This window comes from Lobosporangium transversale (genome assembly GCF_002105155.1).
Source record: "Lobosporangium transversale strain NRRL 3116 chromosome Unknown BCR41scaffold_21, whole genome shotgun sequence".
NCBI lineage: Eukaryota > Fungi > Mortierellomycota > Mortierellomycetes > Mortierellales > Mortierellaceae > Lobosporangium > Lobosporangium transversale.
In genome coordinates, this window is record NW_019028999.1 from 460,090 (window position 1) to 473,502 (window position 13,413).

The 13,413-nt window shown below is 40.4% G+C and overlaps 4 protein-coding genes across 4 annotated transcripts; 3 read left to right on the forward strand and 1 right to left on the reverse strand.

The window, feature by feature from the left end:
* Positions 1 to 323: 323 nt before the first annotated feature.
* Positions 324 to 1,953, reverse strand: BCR41DRAFT_86783 (hypothetical protein). Its single transcript, XM_022031051.1, has 2 exons — positions 830 to 1,953; positions 324 to 569 (listed from the first exon to the last, which is right to left on the reverse strand). The coding sequence occupies exons 1-2, from the start codon at positions 1,832 to 1,834 to the stop codon at positions 564 to 566; spliced, it is 1,011 nt and encodes a 336-aa protein (XP_021880881.1). The 5' UTR covers positions 1,835 to 1,953; the 3' UTR covers positions 324 to 563.
* A 2,934-nt stretch (positions 1,954 to 4,887) lies between these two features.
* On the forward strand, positions 4,888 to 6,632 carry BCR41DRAFT_306605 (farnesyl-diphosphate farnesyltransferase; the record flags this gene model as incomplete). Its single annotated transcript, XM_022020831.1, has 5 exons — positions 4,888 to 5,082; positions 5,199 to 5,241; positions 5,336 to 5,428; positions 5,557 to 5,808; positions 5,965 to 6,632. 5 exons carry the CDS (start codon positions 4,888 to 4,890, stop codon positions 6,630 to 6,632), a joined length of 1,251 nt encoding a protein of 416 aa, XP_021880882.1.
* Positions 6,633 to 6,662: 30 nt separating this feature from the next.
* BCR41DRAFT_86828 (hypothetical protein) lies at positions 6,663 to 7,536 on the forward strand. The gene is made up of 2 exons (XM_022031052.1): positions 6,663 to 6,948; positions 7,065 to 7,536. The coding sequence occupies exons 1-2, from the start codon at positions 6,772 to 6,774 to the stop codon at positions 7,452 to 7,454; spliced, it is 567 nt and encodes a 188-aa protein (XP_021880883.1). The 5' UTR covers positions 6,663 to 6,771; the 3' UTR covers positions 7,455 to 7,536.
* BCR41DRAFT_86882 (mono-functional DNA-alkylating methyl methanesulfonate N-term-domain-containing protein) lies at positions 7,346 to 9,430 on the forward strand. The gene is made up of 6 exons (XM_022031053.1): positions 7,346 to 7,608; positions 7,687 to 7,780; positions 7,899 to 8,002; positions 8,129 to 8,312; positions 8,402 to 9,176; positions 9,263 to 9,430. Exons 2-6 carry the CDS (start codon positions 7,697 to 7,699, stop codon positions 9,397 to 9,399), a joined length of 1,284 nt encoding a protein of 427 aa, XP_021880884.1. The 5' UTR covers positions 7,346 to 7,608; positions 7,687 to 7,696; the 3' UTR covers positions 9,400 to 9,430.
* Positions 9,431 to 13,413: the final 3,983 nt, after the last annotated feature.

Consider the following 13,413-nt stretch of genomic DNA (forward strand, 5'->3'; position numbering starts at 1 on the left):
GAAACGGCTCCTCCGCCTTGTCTTGTGTTGGTTTTTATCGCTTACCGCCCATTCTTCTGCAATTAATTTCATACGCTTTATCATTAAGAAGGCACGGATTTTTTTTTAAAAAAAATATATATATATATATAAAAAAAAAAAAAAGGTCAGAAGCAGCTTTGGGCCTACGAAGCCTTCTCTAATTTTGCTTAGCGGTTACAACCTTCTCTTTAATACCCCATCCTTGATATTATTGTCCAATATTCAGAAAGTTAAACCAAAAATGATTCCTTGAATCCATGATCATATGCATCCCAATTCTTAACTACAGTATAGTATCTATTCTTTTTGGACTCAACACATCTTTATGTAGGCGCAGCAGGGCTTTCAAGAGTAGGGCCATCCGCTGAATAGAGGAAACACAGTTGTGTTGCATTAAAGCTTGATGGCCGCATCCATATAAAGCTTATGCTAGGCTCTTTCGCAAGCCATCTTGCTCATGAGGGTTGTATGCATTAGGGGCGCTTGCTCCATCCACTTTGCTTAAAGCAGGCTTGCCGGTGATATTAGTCTTTACACATATTCTATCCCTCCCGTTGAAAAAAAAAAAAAAAAAAAAAAAAAAAAAAAATCAAACAAACAAACAAACAAACGACTAGTATTGAAAATTATAATCTAACAATGGTGTCCCCATAGACTCATAGATCCAGAGATTCTAACAAAAAACAATTTGGGGCATATGGTTGCGGCGGCCATGAAAAAAAAAAAAAAAAAAAAAAAAAAAAAAAATGTACGCGTGGATTGTGTCAGAAATACCAGACAAAGGCGAAAATAAGTAAGGAGTCTGTACCTGTTGAGCTGTCAGATCGGGGTGATGCTTAGCATGATATTTACTTCGCTGCTTTAAAAACCTGTTGTAGGCTGTGGATCTCCTATTCACCCCTGCTTTCTTGGATCTGTGTAAAATTTTACCCGTCTTTGTGGTTTTCAAATTCGGATTATTGGTTCTTCTGATTGAAATTTGGCGGGCAACCGGTCCTTCACCATCTTTACTATGATCAGAAACATATTTTCCTTCAGTCATGCCTAAAGTACTATCAGCGGAGCTATTGCTATGGCCTTTGCTCCCTTCGGCAGAAGAGGCAAAGGAGCAAGGCTTTGATGCAGAGAGCTTTTTTGGAGGAAGCGCAGGACTATGCAAGGGGGCTTTGGCTTTGCTAGTGTGTTTGATCAAAGCGCCCTGTGTACTCGAGTCGTAATCACGCTGAGTCTGTGCTTGAACGAGGGAAGATACGGATGTTGCCTCTATTCTAATCGAGCGATGAACAGCCATTTGGGACGCTGGGGTCTCTTGAGATGGCAACTTTAGATCGGGAGGCTGAGGGCACTCTAAATACGGTGAGCTCCGTAGTACATTTGTAGAATTAAGTGGCGAAATATCCCATTTTGATGCATGAGACAAATGGCTTTCGGAAGGCCCTGGTGATGATTTCGGAGAGGAATTGAATACTGAATGTGATGAGAGCATCTGTGGCGAGACATGCGTAGGATGGACGAGGAATGATATAGGGATTGCCTGCGGCCTTGGAGCAGGTATTGAGCTCGTGTGAGAAGGAAATGGTTCGCTACGATGGATAGAAGACGGCGTAGTAATAGTGTCTGCCGCATTTGGCGAGGCATGCCGGTCAGGAACACTTAATGAGACAGGATAAGTAGCGGAATTGGCGATGTAGAAAGTTGGTGTAGATGAAGTTGATAATGAGGCAGAGGAAGTACCAGGTGAAGCAACCTGGTCCATATGACCATCTTTGGCAGACGTGGGTGATCGAATCATTGGGCGATCTTGTCGAGCCATGTTGCGGGAAAAGTCAGAATAGGAGAGCTGGGTAAATAATGGAAAAAGCAAGAACAGAAATAGAGGGTCTGTCGTGGATTCAAACCCAGGAAGGGTGCACTGAATGATTATTTGTCATCCAGGTAAAGAACTATTTGGAAAGAATCACAAAGTCTGAATAACAAAGAGCAATACCGACAAGTTCAGCATTAAGTGATCTAAAAGGATCGTATTGGAGGACGCTATTGTCCTATTCACTTGAAAAGCCTGAAAAGTGTGAGTAAGAACAATGTAGTGATACTGCAGAAAGGTCAATGCAGGAGGTATCTTGGTTAGGATGCGAATGTTGCCATTCGAGAACGAGGAGACGCAAAGGTGTGAGCGGCAGGACAGGGCAGGATAGGTTAAGGAAATTACAAGAGATGGTAAAGGTGAATGATACCTTTCCGAATGCGGGGGAGTGAGCTGAGCGCGAAGCGGATGAAGAGGATCGAGAGTAATGGGAGTAGGTTGGAGGAGAAAACAATTTATGACAGTAGTGCTGAAAGATAGGAAAAGACAGAAGCAATTGATGACAGTAAGATGAAGTGGAAAGTAAGAAAAGAGAGAAAGAAAAAAGATATTAAGAAGAGAGACGCCAAAAAGTCAAGGTCATCATGGGTCATAAATAAAACTAACAATGTCAATCAGTTAAAAAAAAAGAAAGAAAAAAAAAGAGAGAGAGGGAGAAAGACGATCATTTCATGTACTAAATTGGGATTGATCCAACCACAATTATACAGAGGTACAAACATTCAGACACAGTCATGCTGACCATAACAAAATAACCATGATGCATACGACAAGGAAAGTAAAAAGAAAGGGGTAAGGAAACGAGATGTTGGATATTAAGTCTAGCGACACCCATTACCTGCAGTTCCGACTACTCGAGGCAGCAAAATAAAATGAATATAAAATGTTATACTTTAATAAAGCGTGTATGCTATCCTTGGCGGATTAAGATATGAATGGGTCGTTGACATAACCACAACCACAATAACAATAATGATAGTAACAATGTTAACAATAATAATATTATTAATATTAATAAGTCGAATTCACAGAGAGGCAAATGTTACATTACAAGGAATACTGGTATCACTACCACCTTAGTATGTAAACTCTAAAGAAAGGTTATGGCTGGTTCAAGGACTTCCCAACAATATGATTGACAGTGTACGAAGGCCGATGTACACGTACATGTACATCTGGTAAACCGCGGGTGCCACAAGTAATGACGGCAAATTCAGAGCCGGACTGTAAACGTTTATACCACCTCTGTGATGGTATGCCTGGGCACAATAGTATCCAATATTACTATCGATGACATTAGAGCGATCCTATCTTGTATCAAACGCAGACCTGCTCAGAAAAGACTATCCCAATTTCCTGTGGACTATTGCAGACAAAGTGATACTACTGTCATGGGCTAACGTCAGTTCTTTTATTTCGTCCCTTTTTTACTCTTATACATTCCATTTTTTTATTTTTTTTTTATTTTTTTTAAATTATTTTTAAAAGCCATTTATGTTACCATTAATAAAGATGGAGTCCTAAGACTTTGTTCAATGAGCACAATACAGGAGAGAGGCAAAGTTTTGCAGCAATTAACATCGTATTTTCTCCAATGTAAATTTGTTAAATGAGTGTCAACCAGATCTTAGAATTGTTTTCTGCGCCTTTTACTCCTCTAGGCAAAAAAAAATAATCCAGAACAAACGGTTATTATGTTGGAGTCAATATGTTATGAAGATCAACGTCGGCTATTTTTTAGTTGTGTCAAAGAAAATGGTTAATACGAGTGTATATATTCGAAATGCTGGTTCATCTGTGTTTTATTTAGTGATTATTGGCATACATAGTTCAGTAGAGATATATGTGCGAGAGCTGTTTAGCAACTAGGATCTATACAGAGTCGAGATCTTTCTGGCTCCAGAAGGTGATGGCGCGCAATACAGGGGCCTGTGTGGATATTGGGATGTAAAAGTATTTTGATCGATAGCTATCAACTTTTTATGCAGGAGCGATAATTGGTGTCTAGCGCCAACTTTATTAAAAATGGGCGAAGGTCCATTGTATATGTCATATACGCGCTTAATATTAAGCCGAGTTGATTGACTGTATTCTAGCAAAAATGGCAGGCCAGGCGACACAAAGATCAGTTTTCCTGCTCAGTTTATGTATGTAATTGCTCCGCGCGGACAGAGACTGCCTACCTTAACAATCCCACAAACACCAATCTTTAATTCAAAAAATTACGTGCTTTACGAAAAACGAACGAAGTCATTTGGGTAGGAATAGATGGAGTCAAGTTATTAACATAATTATTGTGACCAAGGCCTGTAACCAGACATGATAGAAGCAGTGCTTCATGCGTTCATTCCTCTTATGATCATATATGTTCATATTGGGGAGAAACTGCGCTCCATCTGCCACTTTACTCCTGTGATTTCAACTACCATTCGATGAAACATCTATTGAATACCATCAAGTCTCCAGTTGGTTGTCTAGATGGCTGATTAATCTTGAGCAGTAGTTGCGTATATGGTCAGTCGGGGCAAGCAACCTTTCTGGATAGTCAAGCAAGAAGGAAAAAAAAGGAACAGAAAGTTTGTAATGTCAAGTGATGCGAGTCCTCTGCTTGGACGCGAGTGGCAGATTTTTTTTTTTTTTTTTCAGGGATCTTCGTGTAACAACAGCCAAAGGAAATGGCCTGATTCTGTCCGTGCACGCTCATTGGCCAACGGACTGTTTTAGATAAGTATATACACATGTATATAAAAACAACAGTGATCTGATCAGTATTTTGGCCTTGGAGTATCGCCTAAGCAGTCCACTTATTCAAAGCAAAGCTGAAGAAAAGCAAAGCTGCATATTTAGTCATTCCCATCCTGTCATGTCGCTTTCTTCATTTACATCATCTTTCCTCCATTGACTTCGTGATTTCCTTTTTTCGCCATAAATTATCCCGTCTTTTATTTTAAGTTTTCTCCTTTATTCATTCAACAGCCAAGTCAATACTGAGTTATCCCACAATGGCTTCCGCTATCCTTGCCTCTCTCTTCCATCCTTCGGAAGTCCTTGCTTTGGTGCAATACAAACTTGCTCCAAAAGCAAATTACGACTACAGTAGCAATAAGACTAGAGAACGTCTTTACTACTTCCTGAACATGACCTCACGCAGCTTTTCTGCTGTCATCCAGGAGCTGGATGAGGAGCTCAAGGATCCTGTAAGTGAATTTGGCTGAGCATTCTTGTTGGCTAATTACCGATTGGCTTTTTTTATAGCACTAAGTGCATGAACATACACCACAAATGTAACCTGCTCTGTTTTACAACTTGATAGATCTGCTTGTTCTATCTTATTCTTCGAGGGCTTGATACTATTGGTAAAAATGACTTTACTATAAATTACTTCTGAGAGATCGATGTCATGCATTCATTAGTACTTATTTCTTTCATCATTCCACCTTCATTATGTAGAGGATGATATGACTATTGATTTGGACATAAAGCTTCCTCATCTCAAGACCTTCCATGAGCTCATTTATCAGAAAGGTTGGAACTTTACAAAGAGTAAGTCAATATGATATGTTAAAGTGCTTTGAAGACCTATGAAACTATGGCTGACTTGTATAAGAAAAACACAATCGGCGGATATAAGTGCTGATTACAAAATTTTTTCTTAATTATTTTTATTAAAGACGGTCCCAACGAAAAAGATCGCCAATTGCTTGTGGAGTTTGATGTTGTCATCGATGGGTTTTTGCAGCTGAAGCCCGCATACCAAAGCATTATTGCTGATATTACTAAACGTATGGGCCAAGGCATGGCGCAATATGCCACGGCGGGGATCCATGTGAACACAATTGCAGATTATGATGAATATTGCCACTATGTTGCTGGTCTGGTTGGCTTGGGATTGAGTGAGCTGTTCAGCGCTTGTGATTTTGAATGTAAGGGGCAATTTTATTTTATTTTATTTTATTTTATTTTATTTTATTTTATTTTATTTAATTTTATTTTATTTAATTTTATTTTATTTAATTTTTATGACAGTATTATTGTCAATACTAATTATCCATGCCGAAATTGTTTTATGTGGTTCTCAGCACCCACTGTTGCCAAGAGAAAAGATCTCTCTAATTCAATGGGTCTCTTTTTGCAAAAGACCAACATCATTCGCGATTATCTCGAGGACTTGCGTGATAATCGTCGCTTCTGGCCTAAGGAGATCTGGGGCAAGTACGCAGATAATTTCGAGGACTTTATCAAACCAGAAAACAAAGAGAATGCTTTGCGATGCTTGAACCACATGGTCTATAATGCTCTGGGACATATGAAGGACTGTCTCGAATACCTCGGCATGATTAAGAACGCCTCCTGCTTCAAGTTTTGCGCTATTCCTCAAGTTATGGCTGTTGCCACTCTGAACATGGTCCATACCAACTATTCAATTTTTACACACGAGAACATCAAGATTAGGAAAGGCGAGACTGTTTGGTTGATTAAGGAGTCGTACAACATCGATAATGTCGCGGCCATTTTCAGAATGTATGCACGCCAGATTAATAACAAATCTAATCCATTGGACCCTCATTTTATTGATATTGGCATCCTTTGTGGAGAGATCGAGCAAGTTTGCGTTAACAAGTATCCTGGATCTACGGCGGAGCTTAAGCGCTTGCAGGCAGGAGTGATGGCAGGCACTAGTGGCACTGTTCTAACGGCTGCAGCTGTTGTTGCAGGTGCTGTTGCTTTGAGGAACACATTCGCATAAACATAAATAACTCGAAGTCGAAAGACCTGATCATGATCATATCAATAACATTTCATATCATTTATTATCTGCAATAAAAGCTACACTGTGGCTTGATCGTCATTGCACAAAGTTGAAACAAGAACATGTTGACTCAAGCATGTTGCTCTTTCATTCAACCATGAATCACTCTGAAGTTCGAGTGTTTGCAAAGCATCTCCAAGCACCTGGAGTTGTGCATCAAGTCTGCATTGGTGACTGGACTGGATTTCGGAATGAATGGAATGAATGTCTTTCGCAAGAGAGGCCAGACCAACTCGACGTGATCGTTGGGAAAGTGCGTGTTTTTTTTTTTTTTTTTTTTTTTTTTTTCCTTTAAAAAAGCATTTGACTTAGTCATGCAGGGAGCAATGCCTCTGACCATGTCTGAGTTTGTCTTCAATACACTACCAGGGGTCATTCCTTTCGCTCTACAAGTTTACAATCGATAAAACTGATGTAGAGGAGCGACCTAAGGGATCATTTCAGATAGTTCACGAGCAACCAGTATTCGGGACTATCAAGGATATGAAGGTTATGCGCTGTACATTTGAAACGGAAGTCGAAGGCGACATGAAAATGGAAACTGATATGGATGACGGGCTAGATCGTCCGAGATATGGTTACCTTCCAAGACACGCATCGTCATTTGTTGTAGCGGTAACATCTGACTCTGGTTATCTGTCATTATTGACATTCTACTTCAATGGGGATACAAAGGATACGACGGATCAGGGAAAGTTTTATACGCTGCAGCAGGTATATTTGTACTTGAAAGGCGTCAACATGGCCAATTGGTTTTAGTAGATGGACAGTTTGTAATTATCTTGAGTGCTATTAGACTTTTCCCCTTTTCTTTCTAACAGATGTAGCAATTGCTCGAGATTATGTAGATAAAAATCGCAGAACCGGGAGTAGACTATAGACAAGTCGGATCCAGCCTTGCAATTGACCCAACGTAAGTTCCATTTTCATAATAATCGGTGCCTCTTGTACAATTTATCTTTTGACAAACACTTCGGCATCATTTGTATAGCAATCGAATCATGGCCATATCAGCGCTTTACGGTAGTATCAAAATTGTTCGGATGAGGTCTACGAGGCGATCTTCATTCAATCCCGTCGAACGGGTGGGGGTTTTTTTTTGTTTTGCTTTTTACTTTTATTAACATTTGGTACATCGTACTACTGCGCTTTAATACTCATTGATTTTTTTTTTTCTTTTCGTTTTCCTCCGCAATTCCCTAGATATCAGAGTTTGCTCTAAAAGGAGCAATTATCGCAATGGATTTTCTTACAACAGCAGATCATGAAAAATACAGTATTGTTATCCTGGCGGTCCTATTTTACAGGTATAATTTTATTTATTGATGAGTTAGGATAGCCTATGCCATACATGTACATTGGCGTATATAATTTTCGATTTCCAAAGTATTTTACCGTTATTACTATTACTGTTACTGTTACTACTATTACAGCAAAGAGACATTGAGCCATCACATTGCGACGTTCAGTATCAATCTTGATCTCGATGACGTAGAAAGTGGTTCCGGCGCGCTACCAATGCAACTTGGTAATAGCCAGCTGACGTCCAATTCTCCTACATCGGTCTTCATTCTGAAGGCTCTGCCGAATATTCCGCGTGCTATGGTGTATATTGACGTAAGAGCCATGATGCGTTCAATGCTGTAGTAGAGGATTGTTTGATCGAAATTTGCAGTATCTGATATCTTTACGACCATACTTCACAGGAGGAGAAAATTACTTTAGTCACGGTGGAGTCACCACTTAGATTTTCAAAGCACATTCAGGCCACTCATATTCACCACCCACCACTACAACTACCGAGAAAAGACAGTAGCCTAGAGTATATTGGGCTCGCGATAGGATCAGCATCAGACAGTGTTTTCCCTCTAATTTCATCATGCGCTATTCCTCCACCTTCGCCATATCCAGAGAGCGACCAAACGCTTTATCTTGGAAGCGACACATCAGATTTGTTTCGTGTCAGAATCATGCATAAAACAAATACATTGCACTATGAACTTATATCGAGTGATCGACCAGTTGGACGCACAATGATAGTTCTTGCCAGGCGCGAATTCATCTCGGAAAGCTCATTGTCTGAAACATCAGGCGAGCTGTTGCTCAACATTGATTATCTCTTATACTCAAATGATTATGGAGATGGAGGGCTAATTGCCTTTAAAGAAGAGGAGGATGGAGTTGATATCTATGCTTTGACGAATCTTCAAAACAGTTCACCTGTCGTAGACTTTTGTGTGCGTGAGCCATTGCTTCCTGGACGCGACTCTCTATTTTTGTGCTCTGGAATGAAAAGCGAAGGTTCATTAAGGGAAGTTCGATCTGGAATATCAGTAGTGAGCTCCGGAAGCAGCGGAAGTAAATTATTTGCCGGTGCAACCGGGCTCTGGAGCATAAAAAAGAGACATGAAGATGCATTCGAATCAGTTCTTGTTGTTTCTTTCATTCAGAGTACCAAATTGATGCACGTTTTAGATGGAGGTAAAGTAGCGCGCTGCGTTATAATGGGAGGTTATAGAGTTGTATACATTAATATATTAATTCGTTCATTTTTCCGAAACCAATAGACAGTTTAGAAGAAATAGCGGATGGTTGGGGTCTTAGTCTCGACCAAGCTACAGTCCATGCTGGGCGGTTGGCTGATAACCATCTTTTTCAAGTTAATCGTCTAGGAGTTGTTATTGCTAGTTTAGACACAGGTTAGTCGATAGATCAACAGTCTATTTATCTCTTGCATAATCGCTCTCGAATCGCTTTAAAAGTCTAATTGCATGAGTAATTCTCTCTTTTAGGTGCACGATATATTTGGCAGTCAGGACAGGCCATTATCGCCTCCGCCTGCCTGGTCAAGGATGGGACCTTAGTATTGGGTCAAATTTCCACAGGAGATAGCAGTCTAATTGTGCTCAAATTCGAAGACAATGAGTTCAATATTATCGCCTCTAAATCTCTCCAAGCAGAGTCGACCACTATTCATTGTTGGGTTAACGATAATGCGATAGGGTCAATAGGGACTGACGATAGTCAAACCGTCACTTTGTGCTGTGTTGGAACGCTGGAGCCAGCTGTGCACGTGTTTCAGATAACTTCCACAGAAGTTCGCGAGCTCTGCAGTAAAACGTCTGGTAGGAGTGCGCAGAAGTTAATCAAGATATGATTTTATAATATCTTTTCCCTTTGTACCATTGACACCAAACTTTGACCATCGTGTTTAGTCCAAACTGGGTTAGACGGCTTTGCGACCCCACATTCAATCTGCATGCTGAAAGGACGAGAGGGACGGTGTAAGATCGCAATTGGTATGCGCGATGGCAGTATTATCACATTCGACTGGATATATACCGCCGAGCAATGCATGGATGCTCCGCTTTCAGTGAATGCCATGTCCTCGCCGCGGCTGTATAGGATAGGAATCCTACCTGTCAAGTTCGCTTCCTCGCCTAGTACAGAAGTTTCCAGCACACTGATTCTGTCGGACAAACTTTGGCAGGCCACATATGAAAATGATCTTGAGATCCAGCCTGTTTTGTTTGGCGGTGAGGTAAGACATTCAAATTTCGCTGATCCATTCCTTCTTGAGCTTCCTATGGATAACTTTGCTTTTATTTTTATTTTTATTTTATATTTTACTTCTATATTTATTCTCGTTATATTACTGTTTACTTTATAAATATATACAATATATATAGGTCTCGCAAGCTTGCTCATTCAAATGTAGTGAGGATGGTCCATTGTCAGAGGCAGACTTTGTTTTTTTAGTGAATCATAATGACCTTGAGTTTATAGGACTTGAGGAGGCGAGCAAGTACAGACACCGTACTCTCACTTTAGGACGCGTAAGTTTATTATCATTCTTATTGTTACCATTATAAAAGTAAAGAAAGAAGGAAAGAAAATGGAATTTATGAACGATTGAAAGCATTAAAGTACACTAACTCAATGTAATTTCACGCCCTCTAGACGCCTCGTAAGATCCTTGATATCACCTCAAAAGGCTTACTTTTAGTGGCTACTGTAGGGAATGGGTTTCCATATGCTGAGTCAATCCTACATTTGATTGACCCAGAGAGGTGAGTATTAGGACGTTTTATATAACATTTGGTGCTTAGTTTCATCGTTATACCCTTGTTCATCTCTATTGATTAAAATGGAGACCATATTCTTACATACTGCCATAATATGACATTACAAAGGATTGCTGATGAATCAGAATTGGCAAGGCAGCATATTCTTTCCGAGTTCACTCTTAAGGCTGGAGAGTCGGTCTGTAGTCTTAAAGGTAAGAGCGGTTATGCGAAAGAAATTACAAAATGCTTTCACAAGGATATCTTCATCGCTTAGTAAAAGTATCTATGACCAAAGCTCGAAGGCTTACTTCTCTTTTATATGCATTGATTTGATGGGCTGATTAGAGTGGAAGGTCCCTAGACCAAACAAAGCTGATACGACATACATCTGTGTTGGGACAGGGATATTCTCACCCATGGGAACTGAAGCATCTGCTGCAGCACCAAAGACAGGACGATTGGTGATTCTGTCAGTTAAGGAATCAAAAGTAAGTTGATATCACACTGCTATTCGATAATGGCGTTGGAGTTCTGGAAGAATTTTCAAACTCACTGGCTATTCTGCTATAATAATAATAATAATAATAATAATTATAAAAAAAAAAAAAAAAAAAAAAAAAATGTGATAAACTAAGAGTGATCGAGAGCCCGGAAAATTCGTGCTAGAATTGAGATGGACCATGTCCATGCCGGCTCCTGTATTCGCGATCTCAACATTCATCGACATGTAAGTCTCGGTTTCTCATTTTCTTGATATCACAACGCTTCGTCCAAATTGCAATTTATCAGCCTCTCAGACCTTTTTTAACAATTCGGCCTTGTATCTTCAGGATGCTTCTCATATCCAATGGACCATCTCTCAAGTTATTGGCCCTTGATCTTGAAAAGAAAACAATGGTAGAGAGAGCATCGTACCGTGAACGTTGGCCCATCACACAGATTTCAACCCATGGAAATATGATTTGTACAGGATCCAGGCGTGAATCCATATCTTTTTACGAATACAAGCTGGACTCAACAGGAGAGCGAGCTGTGGACAGATTAGTGTTTTTAAAAAGGTGACATTTGTTTGGGATACTCTTTAATCAGAGGCCTTTAGCTCCATCAGAATATGTTCCATGTTGCAAAACATTAATGCTTCAATTGACCTCGTAATCTTTCTATACATTTCTTCATAGCTCCCGGAATGCACGAATGGTGACAGATTGCATTGCTATTTCTTCTGAGCTTGTGGTCGGATCTGATATGAGCGGATCTATCTTTGGTGTAGGATACTCACCAGGTAAATATTTGTTGTGGACGGCTGTTATGTCTACTCTTGTGTTTAGTGGTTAGTGAGCCCTAAGACTCACTTGCCTCAATGGTTCTTAGACAACCCTAGCTGTCAGTACACACTACTCGACCGGTTTTCGTTCAATGTGGGTGAGATTATAAACCGGATCCACATGGCGAAACTTTGGCCTGTGGGTGAACGGTCCCTTATGGGCATTTCTTTGTCAAGCAATGATCCGAATTGTGTTATCCTCGAGTCGAATACGGCAGGCACTACACAACAATGTGTAGAAGACCTTACTGTCGAGAACAAATATAAAGGCAATGGCACACTTAGTTCACACCTATCGCCAGCAAGGATTCTTTCTTGGATTTTCATACCATGGACAGACCCCAAACAATCGTTACAGCACTCATCCTTGAGACCTTCATACATTGATGCAGGCCCAATAACCTCTGAGTCAAATCAAGTTTTACCTAAACCCTTCTCCGCTTCAACAGCTCCTTACCCTGCAGAGGCAGCTTCACATCTTTGTACGCAGGCACTGATTGCATGTACTCTGCCTGGAAGTATATTTGGGTTCTGGCGACTAAATCCGCTTGCATATTCGCTACTTCATACGCTTCAAACTGCACTTGAGACCGCATATGAATGTGGCTCGATTTTGAAGAGTCCACGTTATCAAATGCAGCCACTGCGAGGCCCAGATTTGCAGGTGCAAAACACGATTAATGGAACATTGATTGAACCATTCCTAAGACTGAACCATACACTCCAAGCAGAAGCTTTATTCGGCGTACTAGGGCTGGAACGTGCCTTAGAAGAGTGGATGTGTTCCACAGACATGAATAATCAAGAGCGCGCATACTTTGAGTCGCCTCCGAAGACAGCTTCACCGGCGGTAGAGACAATGTCAATAGAGTCTGAAACATCGAGGCAGTGGCAATCCAATGCCCGACATGAAACCGTAACATGTTCTGCGCACCAAAGACTTGAGCGAGAATTGACGCTCTTTGAAGTTAACAATAACACACAAGAGGGCAAAGAGGAAAATATGGAGGCAGTTCACCGGCATGTTCAGACACAAGTCCAGCAAATTTGCAGAACGACAACTATCCTCAGTCGCATTTTGCCAAGCTTGCAAGCCATAGATTGGCATCAACAATAATAAATTGGAAAGAACAATTAAAAATTAAAAATTAAAAATTAAAAATTACACTGAGGACCAATGCTGCTTGGCTTGACAGGAGCGGATTGTATTAAATGCTGTCCATCTATAGGAGCATGTAATCCATCGTGTGATGACAATAACGGTTTTGATGGTCAATATCATGGCTGCGCAAGGCAATCACCACTTGGAAATGGTGCCATTGGAGAT